Source organism: Hypanus sabinus, chromosome 14 (assembly GCF_030144855.1).
Source record: "Hypanus sabinus isolate sHypSab1 chromosome 14, sHypSab1.hap1, whole genome shotgun sequence".
Lineage (NCBI taxonomy): Eukaryota > Metazoa > Chordata > Chondrichthyes > Myliobatiformes > Dasyatidae > Hypanus > Hypanus sabinus.
Window position 1 is genome coordinate 83,119,062 of NC_082719.1, and position 15,886 is coordinate 83,134,947.

The 15,886-nt window shown below is 42.3% G+C and overlaps 1 protein-coding gene across 1 annotated transcript in view; it reads right to left on the bottom strand.

Moving 5' to 3' along the window:
* Positions 1-15,886, bottom strand: part of pdzd2 (PDZ domain containing 2) — a 445,568-nt gene that overhangs the window by 124,042 nt on the left and 305,640 nt on the right. The window contains exons 5-7 of the mRNA XM_059989569.1: positions 11,575-11,717; positions 4,669-4,801; positions 2,183-2,356 (exon numbers count right to left, since the gene is read on the bottom strand). Of these exons, the coding sequence (XP_059845552.1) occupies positions 2,183-2,356; positions 4,669-4,801; positions 11,575-11,717 (450 nt within the window). The remainder of the gene's footprint in view (positions 1-2,182; positions 2,357-4,668; positions 4,802-11,574; positions 11,718-15,886) is intronic.

Consider the following 15,886-nt stretch of genomic DNA (forward strand, 5'->3'; position numbering starts at 1 on the left):
CCAGCCCCAATAGCACAGGCACACACAGTTGAGGCATGACCAGTAGTGCAAAGTCCCGATATTCTGTGCCCTGCACCACCAAAGTCGCTACACAACCCCCCCGGATGTCTGTGGAATGCGACCCAGAAGCCAAGGTGACCCTCTGGCTTACCGGCCGTGACACGAGTCTGCAGCGTTGCACCGTGTCCAGGTGAATAAAACTCTCAGTGCTGCCCGTGTCAAACAGGCAGCTAGTCCTGTGCCCCTCCACCAGGATGTCCATCATTGACATCGCAAGCTGGTGTGGGGCACTTTGGTCGATGGTTACGGAGGCCAGAGTTGAATCGCCATCTTGGTGCCTGGTAAACACCCGTGGGTTGGAGGCGGAGCGAGGTGGTGCCGACAAAGATGGCCGCCCCCATGCCTCGCATGAGGCGGGCAGGCAAGATGGCGGCGACCAAGATGGCGACCCCCATGCCTCGCACGCGGCACTGCTCGACCCCGCTCATGGTTTAGACTTACAGACCTTAGCGAAATGGCCCTTCTTTCTGCAACTGGAGTAGGTAGCTTCTCAGGCCAGGCAGCGTTTTCAGGGGTGCTTTTCGAGTCTGCAGAAGTAACACTGCGCGGACTTGCGACTGGCAGCAGCTGTGGTCGATTCGCTGGTGGGTGGTGGGGTCTGCAGTGTCCATGGAACTGGCGGGAGATCGCGCGGCTGGACAGTGTCAGAGTTGTGCAGAGCAGCCTCCAGCGTGTTGGCCAGCTCGATCGCCGACTGTAAGGTAAGATCAACGTTTTCCAGCAGCCGCTGGTGCACATACACTGACCTGATCCTCATAATGAAGGCGTCTCGTACCAGGAGCTCCACATGCTGTTCCGCCGTCAGTCCCCTGAAGTCGCAGACCCACATGAGTGTCTGTAGGGCCCAGACAAACTCAGCGTTCGACTCTCTGGCCCGCTGCCACCGCGTCGCTAAGTGATGTCTTGCGTAGATGGTGTTCACCGGCCGCAGGTACTGTCTTTTGAGGGCGTCCAGTGCCCCTTGGTAGGTCGGCAGGTCCCTGATGAGGGAGTATACCCTTGGACTGACCTTGGAGAGGAGGATTTTGTGCATGATAGCCGGCTCAGATACGGGAATCTCTTCCAGGTATGATTGGAAGCATGCAAGCCAGAGTTCAAAGGCAAGAGCTGCTTCTGGAGCTTGAGGATCCAAGTCCAATTTTTCCAGATGTAAAATGCTCTCCATGTTTTAAAATTCCAGCTAATAAAATTTATGCACCATCAATAACTCTCGGAGACGTGAGGCTGGAGATAGGCTTTTATTAGCTGGAAGAGAGCAGACAGCAGCAAGAGACCATCACATAACATCCTGGAGATTGAGGGAGGAGCAGTGCCTCCAATCGCCTTTATACCGGGGTCTGTGGGAGGAGCCACAGGAGCAGTCAGCAGTGGGGCGTGTCCAGGCAGGTATATGTAGTTCACCACAATCACTGTCTGGTATGGAGGGACCACTGCACAGGATCAGAAAAAGTTGCACAGGATTGCAAACTCAGCTACCTCCATCATCGGCATTAGCCTCCCCAGCACTGAGGACATCTTCAAAAAGTAATCCCTAAAAATATGACATCCATCATTAAGAACCCCATCACCCAGGATATCTTCTCTTCTTAATACTACCATCAGAGAAGAGGTACAGGGGCCCGAGATCCACACGCAGTGTTTTAGGAGCAGCTTCTTCCCCTCCACTATCAGATTTCTCAAAGGACAATAAATCAACCCAGGAACACTACCTCACTATTTTTGTTCTCTTTTTGCACTATTTAATTAATTTTAGAAAATTATATAGTTATTATTATTTATAGTACTTTTACGTTTTGCATTGCACTGATGCTGCAAAACAACAAATTTCACGACCTGTCAGCGATATTAAACTTGATTCTGATACATCTCTTCCCCTCCTTTCTCTGAAGAGGCTGACCCTTCCTTGAACTCTTTGGATCCCACACAGCAGGTCTGATTGTTGATGCTCACTGGTAAGTTTTCATTTTAACAAACTTAGTTTAAACCGTATAACAACTTTGTTAAAGTATCAAACAGCTGTATTTCACAAGAATTCATGAACAGATTCTCCTTCCACTTTCTTATGGCGCTCAGACAAATATGTTAAGTGAAACACCATATACTTTGATACGCCAACACTCACAGTTTCTTGACCGTGGTTTACATGGCAGTCAGATGTGGTGGCATGGCTGCTTTCTGGCTTTACATTTTCTTTATTTTCCATAGGGGAGGGGGAATTATCGGCCATTGCAAAATTCGTGACCAGATCAGGTAAACTTGTGGAGGGATACTTCTGGAAGTGGATCTCGGATTCATCCTGTAAAAGAGGGAGAAGAAAGGGAAATGGAAAATTTTGAAAGAATGGATTTTGTTTCTGCTGAGACCTGCATACTCTACAACAGTGGATCTGCAAGAATCCCATATTCTGGGCAGTTCTTCATTATTTCCCTGAATAAATAATCTCCAAAGCATCATTTTCAGTCTTGAGAGTAATAAATGAAGCCAATAGCTCCTCTATACATTCTTCAACATCTGTTCAAATGAAATTTCAATCCTGTGTAAGGTGTACTCCAAATATTACCCCAGCACCAATCTAGTGACAAGTCATGCATAATAAATGCTACACTTCAAGCAAGGAAATGTCAGCAATTCTAGTGGGATTTGAGGAATTACAAAGACTTTCTGATCCCTGTCACTTGGGCTTTACATTTCTGCTTCCGCAGTGCACAGATCCAACGAGGTTGACTTCTTCAGTCTAACATATGAATGAAATTTAACACAAGGCAACAGTGAAGACTACTTGCAGAAAATAAGTACACTGTATATGGAAATTAGGGCCTTGATTTTCACATCTAAAAATCCTCACTATTTGAAGCAGGATCTTGGACAGCTGACTGTAAACCCCGTGATCGCGGCAGTTGATTTGAGTGTCCACATCGATGGTGTCATAAATCTGTTGACTTCTATTTGTGGCTGTCACTGCCAATTTAATGATATTTTAATTAATTCTTTTCAGCTACTTTAACTTTATTGACAGCAGATGTGACCATTCACCCTTTGTTTTTGCTAAATTCTAATCATTTTAGTGCTTCCTCATGACTTTGAAATCAATGTTTTCCATCTCCTGTTCCCTCACTATTTAGAAATCAAGGTTTTACCTCATGTTTCCTTTTACGTTCAAGATCACAAATACCTAACACCTCAATATCCTTTCTTCTATAATCTACAATTCTGATCTACACATGGTGCAAGATAAATGGAGGGACTATGAGGGAGGGAAAGGTTAGGTTGACTTTGCCGTAGGTTAAAGGGATGGCACGACATCATGGGTCAAAACTCTTGTACTGTGCTGTATTACTCTGTGATCTATGTTCTAACTTTCAACAAAAGCAATTTACCTTTGCTACACTCTAATTTCTCATCCTATTAGTGCCTAATATCTGGATATAAAGCTTTAAAAAAGATCATATACCCCACTATAATTATAAGACAAGGTTTAAAATACGAGCTGAGGCTGATGTCAAGAAGGTGGTGGTCACCATTTAAGACACAATGAATACAAAACTGGCTGAAAATATTTAATTACATAATTGCTTAGAGTCTACCTCTTATAAGACCGTAAAGTATAGGAGAAGATTAGGTTATTTGACCCATTGAGTCTGCTCTGCCATTTCATCATGGCTGATCCAATTTTCCTCTTAGCCCCAATTTCTTGCCTTCTCCCCGTATCCTGTCATGCCCTGACCAATCAAGAATCTATGAACCTCTGCCTTAAATATACATAAAGACTTGGCCTCCACAGCTGCCTTTGACAACGAATTCCACAGATTCACAATTATCTCCCATTCTCTCTTAAGAAGTTATAGCAAGAGATTAGCTTGACACCTAGTTCAATGTAAAGTGTTTTTATTTTGACACTTTTGTAAAGGGAGCTATCCTAGTGTTCAGCAGAGTAGAATTTAGAATGAATTAGGGACTTTATTGTATTGACTCTTCTATAAGAAATCACCATATCTAGGATTAACATGGAAGAAACCTTTCCAAGATCCCTGACCAAGAATAGAACCTGATCAATGTTCTAATCATTTAAATCTATCTACTTCCCATTACGCTGCTGGCATTCAGTGAAGCAACGAAGGTCCTCCATCCCTGGCGGTGTTCAGGGCTTCCTTCGCCATGTCAGTAGCTGAGTTTTCACTACTGTCAGTCACTCAAGTTCCGGGTGGAGACTCAGGAATACTGTTGCATTCAGATGTAGAAGGATTTTTCATTACTGTTTCTGTAACAGTTTTGTTTTACCAGCCAGGGTTGTTAGCTCTGAGCAAACCGCTGAAACTGGTGGACCACTCTCGGTCTGGCCTCTACTCTGACCTGTTTAGCATGGGTGACCCTGCCAAGAGCTAAAACATAAAGCCCCAACTCCAGTCAACATCTGATGAAGATTCTTTAAATGTTTCTCTTCTTCCTGACCTGTATTTCCAGTATTTTCTGTTTTTATCTTGCTGGATGTCGACTTCTATGCGCCCAACCCAGGGAACACTTCAGTCCTAAAAGTTCTACCAGAGTACTTTGAAAAGTAAGCGAGGAGGAGAAAACTGGGAAAAAGTTCATCCTGGATGAAGCACATACCCTGCTTGCAACAATGAGCTGTACAAGTCCTGCTGCCGACCGAAGCAGAGCCACTGCCTCTTGGTGTGACAGTCCAACCAGGGACTGTCCGTTAATCATCAGCAGCTCATCACCAGATTTCAGTCTTCCATCCCTGGTAGGAGAAATGAGAAAAGGTAAAGCTTTCAAACATCAGCAAAACAAAAGAGCTGACCATTATCTTCAGAAACTTGGCAGAGTGCACGTCCCTAAGATAGAGATGGTTAAGAGCTGCAAGTCCCCAGGTATAAACATCACTAATAACTTGTCCTGATCCAACCATATAGATGTTTTGAACTTGAAAGTTCACTTGCACCTCTACTTTGTGAGCAGGCTGATGAAATTTAGCACATCTCCATTGACTCTCACCAATTTTTACAGTTGCACCACAGAATACATCCTGTCAGGATGTGTTATGGCTCGGTATGGCAAATGCACTGCCCAAGACCACAAGAAATTGCAGAATTGTGGACATATTTCAGTCATAACAAAAACCAGCCCCTGACCCCCCACTGACTCTGTTTACTTTTTCTGCTGCCTTGGGAATGCAGCCAACAAAATCGAAGATCCCTTCTACCCTGATCATTCTCTCTCCTTTCTCCCTCCACATTCACAGAAGCAGAAAGGAAAGAAAACCAGAACAGGCTCCTCCAATGTGGGAAATGAAACGGGTTACAACAAAATACAAAGAAGTTTTATGACGATGTCAGGTACAGAAAATCAAAATCTAGGAAGCATTCAATCTGGGAAGGGAGCGGCAGAAAATAGGAGAATTGTGAAATGAGGAAGGTTAAAGAGATTGGAGAGATTGGTCAAAGGGACAAGTTAAAGCTGTGAAATGTGGGTTGAAGCAGTTTGCTGATATCTGAAACCCAAAGGAGAATGCTAGAAATGCCCAGCTGAAAGGGCAGCATCCATGGAGTGAAAAACTTTGTTAATATTAAAGTTACCTAATTACTGAGTCAATGATTCATTTGGTGGAGAAACAGGTCTTCCAGCTCATTATGTCCATGCTGTCAATTGCTCGTCTAAATGCTCTAACCCTAACCCTGCCTCCTGGTTCCAGATCAATCATGCACTAGGGGGAAGAAAGTGATTGGAGGAAAGTATAAGGGGGATGTCCGATGTAGTGTTTTTACACAGAGAGAGGTGGATGAATAGAACACCTGCCATGGGTAAAATAGAGGCAGATACATTCAGGGTATGCAGAAGACTCTTAGTTAGGCACATGGATGATAGAAAAATGGAGTACTATGGGGGAGGGAATGGATAGATTGATCTTTGAGTAGGTTAAAATGTCAACATAACATCTTGGGCCGAAGGGCATGTACTGTGATGTATTATTCTATGTTCTTAAATATAATTTTATTCAAGCTCCCTTACTTGCTGAGGCTTCATGATATAACTGCATTGTGGAACACCGCAGATCATAATCCTCCAATCATAATAACACCCCTCACCACTATCCTCTATCTTCTATGGCCATGCCCATTTGAATCTAAGTCTATCAAGTCTCTATAGATACCATGTGCCTTGATCTTCTGGATCAGCCCATTATGCGGGACCTTGCTAAAACTCTTAGGTAAGTCCATCCATTATGTTGCTCTCATTAATCATCATCCTCTCCTCACAGAACTTGATCACATTTGTAAGGTATGATCCGCTCACATAAAGCAATGCTGACAATTCCTAATTAGTGCATGCTTTTCCAGACACGAGTTGATCCTGTCTCTAAGAACCTTCTCCAATAATTTCCCTCCACTGATGTAGGGCTCACTTGCTATAACCTCCTAGTTTGTCTCTACTGCCCTTCATAACAGGACGATAACATGGGTTATTTTCCAGCTTTCTGTGACTTCAGAGGATTGGAAGATCTCTGTCAAAGCCCCAGCCATGTTCTCTCTTGCTATTCTCCATAACCTGGGATAGATCCCATTAGCATGCACATTAAATGTTCCCCATCAGCCCCAACACCTCCTCTTTGATATCAGCGTGCCCCAGAATATTATCATAACCACTCCATGATCTCACAAACCTCCATACGCTTCTCTTTGGTGAATACCAATGCAAAGTACTCATTTATACCCTGCCTACTTCCTCTGACTGCATAAATACCCTCCTTTCTCCTTGAGTCAGACTTTCTTCTCCTTAGTTATCTTACTGATTTTATTATATGTATAAAGTACCTGGGATTCTCTTTAATTCTATTTGTCAAAGAAATTTAGTATCCCTTTTTAGTCCTCTTGATTCCCTGTTTAAATTCTCCCCTGCTTCCTCTATTTACCTCAAAAAGGATGTCTGATTTCCGCTTCCGAAACTTTTCTAGGCCAAACACATGCTTCCTTTTTGACTAAATAAAAGTTCCCAAACCTTGTCATCCTTGTCCTTCTTCCTCACAGGAACAAGTTGTTCCTGAATTCAGACCAATGGCCCTTAAACGACTCCCACATGTCAGACATGGACTTTTCCAATAACAGCCACTTCCTCAGAGCACAATTTAGTACATTCCTTAATTATCCCGTCTAATCCACAATAATATGAAAACTTCTGATCACTATTTTGTTTTTTTTTCCCTGGATCTGTGCAGTTTTAGCCAAGTAACGGGAAATTTGAGCCTGAAAAAACTTATAAGTTAAACTTGCTTTGTCAATCATAATTTTCATGTTGCTGTTTGTTTAAAAGCCAAGAATAGTTCAAGAATTTCACAAAGGGTAATGGAAGCTTGTTAATTGATTTCCTGTTTGATTTAGCGAACAGAATGGCTCTCACGGATTACATTTACTTACTGCTGGTCAGTGCCAGCAGCCGAGGAAAACAAAATATGATCAAGTAACTGTTCTCTGCAAATCTCATGGGGAAAGATCCTGAAAAAAGTTTCAGTCTTACCTACCTTTCAGTTTTGTTGTCATTTCCGTAATCGTCTCCTGACGGAACTGGCTGAGGAGGAATGTTTTAGAAGGACTTGGCCCTATTTAAAATTTTGTGGGGCAAAACACAGCTTTCAAATAACATCGCTAAAAGAGAAATGGATTAACATTTAACTAGGGCGTGCCTGCTCTTTTGGCTGCTGGTCAGAAGTGTGCGGGCAGCTTGCACACACAGTCTTGCCAATGCCACTTGTTGAAGGCCTATGCAGGTGCATACTAAATATCTGCCGGAAGCATGCAAACACCATTACAGAGAAATTGCTAACTGGACATTGGTAGCTTGGAGCTCAAAACCTTAGTAAATGGAATCTCCCAAATACATACAGCTAAGCACTTTCTGACCTGCATGAAGGACTCATCCAGCAGTGCATTCCAAAGTTGTCAAAAATTCTTCATGACCCCTATAGACAGTTGCAACTTAACCCTATTCCATTAAAGAACCAAACACTTTAAACTTTGTTTCAGCCCTTAAGTGTTTGCGCTTTCTGGAATAGGTTCAAGTTTCAAAAGGCTACAGTGAGTAGGTGCTGAAAGACATTTTGTTGATGTCAAGGCTTCTGCAAAAGCCATTGACTCTCCACTGCGCTAGATTAATAGGCATTTCCTTGGATTAAAGTCTGGGCAAAGGGTATACTGTAAAAAAAGATAATGGAAGAGGGAGGAGAAAGAAGGGATTGTACCAGCAGGTCTTAGCTGCAACAATTGCTTAATTGTACCAGAAAACACTGGGACACAGTAGTGTTTGTACATTCATTCCAAACTAAAATGTGAAAAACAAAGTTTTGAATGTCTTTAAGTTTACGGTGATAAAATTTTGGAGGCCAGCTGAGAGTGTGCTTGTTTCATTAGGTCTAGAAGCCATGGTTGAAGGTTTTGCAACAGATGAGATAAGGTAGGGTTGGAACCAAGCAACGTAGTAGAATTTCAAATTGTCAGACCTGGTGGTGGAGCAGATATACAGTCATACATGCATAGAGAAGTACAGCAGAGAAACAAGCCCTTTGACCCATCTAGTCCATGTTGAAATCATTTAAACTGCTTACTCCCAACGAACTGTACCTGGTCCATAACCCTCCATAATCCCTACTATCTGTGTACCTATCCAAACTTCTCTTAAAACATTGAAATCAAGCTTGCACGGACAACTTGTGCTAGCAGCTTATTCCACACTCTGAGGTCACTCTGAGTGAAGAAGTTTCCCTTCATGCTCCCTTTAAACTTTTCACCTTTCACCCTTAACCCATGACCTCTGGTTGTAGTCCCATCCAACCTTAGTGGGAAAAAATTTACCCTATCTATGCCCCTCATCATTTTGTATATCTCTATCAAATCTCCTCTCAGTATTCATCGTTCTAAAGAGTACAGTCCTAAGCTATTCAATCTCATGTTCTCCAGACCCGGCAACATCCTTGTAAATTTTCTCTATACTCTTTCAACCTTATTTACCTCTTTCCTGTAGGTAGGTGGCCAAAACTGCGCACAATACTCCAGATTAGGCCTCAGTACTGTCTTCACTGTCTTATACAACTTCAGCATAACATCACAACTCCTGTACTCAATATCTGATTTACGAAACCCAATGTGCCAAAAGTTTCCTTTACGATCCTATCTACCTGTGATGCACTTTCAATGAATTATGTCCCTGTATTCCCAGATCCCTTTGTCCTACCACATTCCTCAGCGCCCTACCATTCACTGTGTAAGACCTACCCTGGGTGGTCCTACTGAAGTGCAAAACCTCACACTTGTCTGCATTACATTTTATCTGCCATTTTTCACCCTAGTTTTCAAGCTGCTGCAGATCACTCTGCAAGACATGACAGCCTTCCTCACTGTCCATTACACTCCCAATCTTGGTGTCATCTGCAAATCTGCTGACCCAGTTTACCAGATTATCATCCAGATCACTGATATAGATGACAAACAACAAAGGACTTGGCACCGATCCCTGTGACACACCACTAGTCACAGGCTTCCAGTCAGAGAGGCAGCCCTCTCCTACCACTCTCTGACTTATCACACAAAGTCAATGTCTAATCCACCTTATCCCGAGTGCCAAGTGACTGAACTTTTTGACCAGCCTCCCATGTGGGACCTTGTCAAATGCCTTACTGAAGTCCATGTAGACAACATTCACTGCCTTGCCTTCATCCACTTTCCTGGTAACTTCCTTGAAAAATTGTAAGATTGATTAGACATAAACATGCACAAAGCTATGATAACTATCCTTAATCAGTCCATGCCTATCCAAATACTGATATATCTGGTGTCTTAAAATAACTTCCAATAACTTTCCTCTAACTGATGTCGGACTCATCCGTCTATAATTTCCTGGTTTCTGCTTAGAGCCTTTTTTAAACAGCGGAAAAACATCAGCTATCCTCCAATCCTCTGGTACCTCTCCTGTTGCTAGGGATGTTTCAAATATCTCTGCTCGGACCCTGGAAATTTCTGCACTTGCTTCCCATAGGGTCCGAGGGAACACCTTAACAGGTCCTGGGGATTAATCTACCCTGTTTTACCTCAGGGTAGCAAACACCTCCTCCTCTGAATCTGTACAGGGTCCATGAAGTTGATGTTGCTTTGCCTCACTTCTATAGATTCCGTATCCATCTCCTGAGTAAGTACAGATGCAAAGAATACATTTACGATCTCCCCCATCTGTTTTGGCTCCACATAGAGATGACCATACTGGTCTTCCAGAGACCAATTTTGTCCCTAGCAATCCTTTTGCTCTTAACATACCTGTAGAATCCTATAGGATTTGCCTTCACCTTTTCTGCTCGAGCAACTTTGTCCCTTCTTTTAGACTTCCTTAAGAGTTATTTTGCTTTAGTATACTTCATTAACATCTCATTTGTTCCTACCTGCCTGTGCCTGCTATACACCTTTTTCTCTTAACTAGGGTCTCAATCCTTCAAATGAAGCATCAGTAGTGCCTTTGTTCCAATGAATGGACAATATGCATTATGAGTACTGTGGTGAACAACATATACCCGTCTGGACTCGCCCCCTCTGCTGACTGCTCCTGTGGCTCCTCCCACAGACCCCGGTATAAAGGCGATTGGAGGCACTGCTCCTCCCTCAGTCTCCAGGATGTTGCGTGGTGGTCGCTTGCTGCTGATGGTGCTTTCCTCCAGCCAATAAAAGCCTACCTTGACTCACGTCTCCGAGAGTTATTGATGGTGCATCAAGTACTGCACCCACTTTCTTGATTACTGCAAACTATTGGACCTTCAGCAACAACTGCCAGCTATATTTTTTCCAATACCATAATCATAACATTTTTGCCGTCCTTGATTTAGTCAAGTACTTTTGACTTAATTGTTTAGTCTGCCCTGAGGAGATGAAAGGTACTATATAAATTCAAGGCCCTCTATTAGTATTACAAATTCTAATTACCTGTGAAACAGAATCTCATCAAAATTACATCACAATACCAAGATTTGATAAAGTGTATGACTGCTCTTTTTCTGAACTGCACGTACATATTTCTAAGCAGTCTAAAAAGCAACTCAAGAAAATGGCAGCAGCATCATTACCATTATGTGCTGTGTGGTATGATGTGAACAATCATGGTCTTCCAGCTGTTTGACCATGATTGTTCTTGGCAAATTTTCCTCCAGAGTGGTTTGCCATTGCCTTCTCCTGGCAGTGTCTTTACAAGGTGGGTGACCGAGCCTTACCAATAATCTTCGTAAATTGTTTGCCTAGCATTGTGGTCGCACAGCCAAGAGTTGTGATATACACCAGCTGCTCATACCACCATCCACCACCTGTTTCCATGGCTTTACGTGACTCTGACTGGGGGCTAAGCAGGTGTGACACCTTGCCCAAGGGTGACCTGCAGGCTCGCGGAGGGAAGGAGCACCTTACACCTCCTTTGACAGAGACGTATCTCCACCCAGCCACCCATGACCAATGTTATGGTAGCATAACATCGTTAAGTGCTATTGATTACCTTTGTGCTGCTCCTCCTTCTTCGACAGATGTAATAATGATGCCATAGGGGGAACGTTTGGATCCCCGGCCCCCTGTGATCTGGATGCCAAGTCCATCCGAACCTTTAACCATGTGCATTTTCCAGATCTGGCAGCCTTCCCGCTGGAGGGGAGGAAGGAATTAGAGAAATATTATTCCTCTATACATAAATATTTATGGCAATGCTTCTTTAAAAGATATATTATTCACTCTATTCATTTTGGTATCGATCTGATTCATACGTTGCCAGTTTTGTCTCTGTCCCTGTGAGTCATAGAGTTAACATATAACCCAAAGTGCTGAATAGGAGAATTAAACTACAGTGCAACACTCCACAGAGCAGAGCAAGATCTTCAAGAGTATGGTGGTTATCTGGAACAAATTGTGACGGGAGAGATTGGAGGACGATACAACATTGAAAAGGTGTTTAGACGGGTACTTTGGAATGATATAGAGAGATATGGGCCTAATGCCAGGAAATGGCATAATATAAATAGGCATCATGGTCAGCTTGGCGAGGTGGGCCAAAATGTCCATTTTCTTTGCTCTATGATCCCAAAAGCCCCTTGATACCTCCTCTTTTCACGAATGCTACCCAAATCTTCCACCAAAGGAATTAGTTCACTACAAGCTCACTACAAATCTTTCCTTCCTGGGCAAGATTTTTGAGAAAGTCACTTTCAACCAACTCAACAACTTTCTGAATGAGAGCCACATTCTAGAAAGTTTCAGTCAGCTTTTAGAGCCAATCATAGCACAGAGATGGCCCTTACCAAAGCTGTCAGCTCAGCACTATTGCCTACAGAATCATCTAGATCTGAACACTGTCTTCAAAAAATAAATTTACCACAATATTTACTTGGATTGCCTTGAGAAATGGGTTGGCCTCTGTGGAATTCGTTTTGTTCATATATCTTGAAGGTGGTTTTTTTGTTTGTCTTGGAGAGCAGATTTCTAAGAGATACGAGGTACCTTTTGGAGTTGCTCGGGGAAGATGTTTTGGTTCCCCACTCTTCTCTTTATAGACATCGTTAGAGAGTAACACCTTGATTTCCACAGTTAAGCAGATGACACACAACTGCATATCTCCATTGAGCCGATGGCTTATTTATTTATTTAGAGATACAGTGTGTAATCGGCCCTTCTGGCCCTTCAAGCCAAAACACCCAGCAACCCCGGCCAAACCCGACTTAACCCTAACCTAACCATGGGAAAATTTATAATGGCCAATTAACCTACTCACTACGTCTTTGGAAACCAGAGGACCCGGTGAAGACCCATGCATTCCATGAGGAAGACATACAGACCCCTTACAGAAGACACTGGAATTCAATCCGAATTCTGATGCCCTGAGCTGGACAAGTGTCATACTAAGCGCTACGTTACCATGGCGCCCAATCTTCTCTGGCTTCTGGTATGGCTGCAGTAAATAAATGGACAAACAATAGTTTCCTAAAACTAAGTGAAGATAAAAGAGAAATACCCTTGGCTGGCCCCAAAATGAAAAGAGATAATAAACTTCGATAAACTTCTGAACTTTGCTCCCCTTGTTAAAATCAGAAGTAACGTGTTCAGGCGTTGTCCGTGATCCAGGCTTGAATTTTAAATCCCTCATAAAGAAATGAGCAGAGCAGCATTTCTACACTAAAGAAATATTGGAAAGTTATGTCTGTATCTGTCACGTAATGATGCTGAAAAACTAAATCACACCTTTATATTGAGTAGACTAGATTGCTGCAATGCACTTTTTACTGGCCTTCCAAAGCAAACTACTGAGAAACTTCAACTCATTCAAATCACCACTGCTAGACTTCGAGCTAGATCTAGAATAAGGAACCACTCGCATCCTAGCTACTCTGCATTGGCTTCCTGTATCTTTTAGAAATGATTTTAAAGTTATCTGACTTGTTTTTAAATCCCTCTATGGTCTGGGACTGGAGAACATCATAGAATCACTTTTGTTTTCCAATCCTGCTTGAGTCTTGGGTGTTCTTCTGCAGGCTTCTTAGGTTTAAAGAACCTCCCTCAAAAAATAATTGGCAGATCAGCTTTTCTGAACCACTCTCCTAAACTGTGGAATTTAATACCTAAAACTATAAGGAATGCATACTCAGTTGACAGTTTTAAATGCCAGCTCAAAATGTATTTACTTAACTTTGCTTTTAACTAATATCATTATGTCTTTTATTGTCATGTTTATTTTTATTTTTTATTTTATTTTGATGTTTGCAGACAGCCTGGGAATTGAACTGCGATCTTAGTAGTAGTGTCACGCTACTGTGCCTCCTTATGACATCACAAATTCAAGGCATCAAGAGAGGATCCGAATTAATTTTATCGGGATTCTTAATGCAAGTCCATTTAATGAAGTGCTGTGCAATAATGTGATGATTTCCTTGTCATCTGCATGCCATTGTGTTAATGAGTGAAAAAGGGAGATTCAGTACAAGCAGGTGGCACAGTCAAATAGCAGTTAGCATAATGCTTTACTGCACTGGTAACCCAGGTCCTACTTCTGCTGCTGTAAGGAGTTTGTACGTTCTCCCTATGACTGCATGGGTTTTTTTCAGCAGCTCTAGTTTCCTCCCACTTTCCAAAGATGTATGGGTTAGTGTTAGTAAGTTGCAGGCATGCGTGGAATCTCACTGAAACCTACCGACTGTTGAAAGGATGTTTCCTATGCTGGAGGTATCCAGAACTAGAGGGCACAGACTTAAAATTGAGGGGCTACCTTTTAGAACAGAGGTAAGGAGGAATTGTTTTAGCCAAAGAGTAGCGAATCTGTGGAATGCTCTGCCCCAGAATGCAATGGAGGCTAAGCCCCTGGGTATATTTAATGCAGAAGTTGATCATGCCCTGACCAGGCGAGAAGACAAGTGTATGGGGTTGTGTGGGATTTACTATATATATATATGGTGCTGGAAGCATGCATTACTTTCGGGCTGCACCAGCATATCTTTGGTGTTGTTTGTCAATGCAAATGATAGATTTTACTGCATGTGACAAATAAAGCTAATCTTTAATCCACAGGAAACTCAGTAATGTTGTTGGTGATTTAGAGGTAGAAAAGTTGAAAGCCATGCTTGCTCCCAATGCCCCATAGGCATTTATAGGTTGCAACTGACTACTGGGGTTGTTGCAGCAGCAAATTACAGAGCTGTATAATTATCTCTGATAATTAGGAGTGTCTGGAGAAAATTGTCCTCCTTCCTTATTGCCAGGATTGTAGCACAACGGCAGACGCAGACAGTCCAGATCAGATTTCAGATAATCTCGTTCGCCGGTAGTTTTTCATTGTGCAATTGTTAAACTAAGTAATAGTATATTTGAGTTGTTTTGTAAGGAAACCCTGTCAGTCATCAGACTGAAATTCAACAAAGATAGATAGATGACAGTCAGACACTTTTGTGGATTCTGGTTCTCATTAGGGATGATAGTTAGTTCATTTTGCAATAAGATTTTGCAATGGGTGAGTAGCAGATTGCAAAGTTAACAGGAGTGTAGATTCCTCCAAGAGTAAAGAACAGGAATTTGGTAAGAGGGTCATTTCACTGTACAATTTGGGTAAATTTTGTTGTTAAGATTTCTTTAACACAAAACTTCATTTACGGTACTAGTCAGCAATAAAAAAGTTGCCTGCCGGACTCACAGAAAATCAGGTAGTCAACTAGAATCAATAGTTTGACAATTATTATCAGCCGAATACAAGCACGGGCTCCACAGACAGCAAAACTTTATTTCAGTGCATCTTTTACCGAATTTAAAGAACTTGTCAGGGGTAAGTTTTTTATGCAGTGAGTGGTGAGTGCGTGGAATGGGCTGCCGACGACAGTGGTGGAGGCGGATACAACATAGAGTCCTTTAAGAGACTCCTGGATCGGTACATGGAGCTTAGAAAAATCGAGGGCTTCACCGCTACTCTTCACATTACATCTGGAACCACTAGCTCAATACGTCAGACAAGATGAAGTTATCAGGGGAATTACTATTAAAGGGACAGAGCATAAATTGGCCTGTTACGTGGATGACATTTTGATCATTTAGGGCAACCAACATACTCTTTACCTAAATTGATGCAGTCCTTTGAACAATATGGTCAATTATCAGGATATGAGATCAACATAGATAAAACCCAACTACTTTCATATAACTATTGCCCACCAAGAGAAATTGAAAGTAGATATCTCTGGGCATGGCAAACAGAGTCTTTCAAATATTTGGGCATCATTATGCCAAAAGATTTGGCAACATTATCAGAATGCAATTATCCACCTATATATAAAAAAATTAAG